The sequence below is a fragment of the Micropterus dolomieu genome, linkage group LG06 (genome assembly GCF_021292245.1).
Source record: "Micropterus dolomieu isolate WLL.071019.BEF.003 ecotype Adirondacks linkage group LG06, ASM2129224v1, whole genome shotgun sequence".
Taxonomy (NCBI): Eukaryota; Metazoa; Chordata; class Actinopteri; order Centrarchiformes; family Centrarchidae; genus Micropterus; species Micropterus dolomieu.
Genome location: NC_060155.1, coordinates 30,038,973 through 30,040,047, shown reverse-complemented (window position 1 = coordinate 30,040,047; position 1,075 = coordinate 30,038,973). Strand labels below are relative to the sequence as shown.

Below are 1,075 nucleotides of genomic sequence, written 5' to 3'. Positions count from 1 at the left end.
GACGTCAGAGAGTTCGCCGCCCCGACGTCAGAGAGTTCGCCGCCCCGACGTCAGAGAGTTCGCCGCCCCGACGTCAGAGAGTTCGCCGCCCCGACGTCAGAGAGTTCGCCGCCCCGACGTCAGAGAGTTCGCCGCCCCGACGTCAGAGAGTTCGCCGTCCTGACGTCAGAGCGCCCCGACGTCAGAGAGTTCGCCGTCCTGACGTCAGAGCGCCCCGACGTCAGAGCGTCCGCCGTCCTGACGTCAGAGCGCCCCGACGTCAGAGTCGCCCCGACGTCAGAGCGTCCTGACGTCAGAGCGTCCGCCGTCCTGACGTCAGAGCGTCCTGACGTCAGAGCGTCCTGACGTCAGAGAGTTCGCCGTCCTGACGTCAGAGCGTCCTGACGTCAGAGCGTCCGCCGTCCTGACGTCAGAGCGCCCCGACGTCAGAGAGTTCGGCGTCCTGACGTCAGAGCGCCCCGACGTCAGAGAGTTCGCCGTCCTGACGTCAGAGCGCCCCGACGTCAGAGAGTTCGCCGTCCTGACGTCAGAGCATCCGGGGAGGGAGGTACAAACTGAGAAACGCGGCCTCTGTTTTGTTTTCTCTCTGCTGTAGCGGCCAATCAGAGATGTCGGCTGCACAGAGTCTGAGTGATGTCACTCTGCAGCCTTCATCAGAGCGGGAGGAGGAGGAGGAGGAAGAGGAAGACGACGACGACGATGAGGAGGATGATGATGAAGAGTGGGCGTGGCGTTCAGCAGGAGATCTGACTAAAAGATACAACCGGACGGGTCTGAACTGTCAGGTCAGACACGCTGATCAATCTGATGGATTACTAATGATTATCAATGATCGTGTCAGCTGACGTCAGTTCTGTGTTCTTATTGGTCAGTCCAACAGACAGAATCCGTCCAATAAGATGCTGCCGGCAACTCCGTCTGATAAAGCTCTGAGGAAATACGAACACAAGATCAACCTGGGTAACGCACACGCACACACGCACTGTATGTAACACACACACACACTGTAACACACACACACACACACACACACTGTAACACACACACACTGTAACACACACACACACTGTAACAC

The 1,075-nt window shown here is 58.4% G+C and overlaps 1 protein-coding gene across 1 annotated transcript in view; it reads left to right on the top strand.

Annotated features, from left to right (window-relative positions):
• The window catches only part of riok1 (RIO kinase 1 (yeast)), a 15,670-nt gene that overhangs the window by 2,055 nt on the left and 12,540 nt on the right, over window positions 1-1,075 (top strand). The window contains exons 3-4 of the mRNA XM_046051208.1: window positions 596-785; window positions 873-960. Of these exons, the coding sequence (XP_045907164.1) occupies window positions 596-785; window positions 873-960 (278 nt within the window). The remainder of the gene's footprint in view (window positions 1-595; window positions 786-872; window positions 961-1,075) is intronic.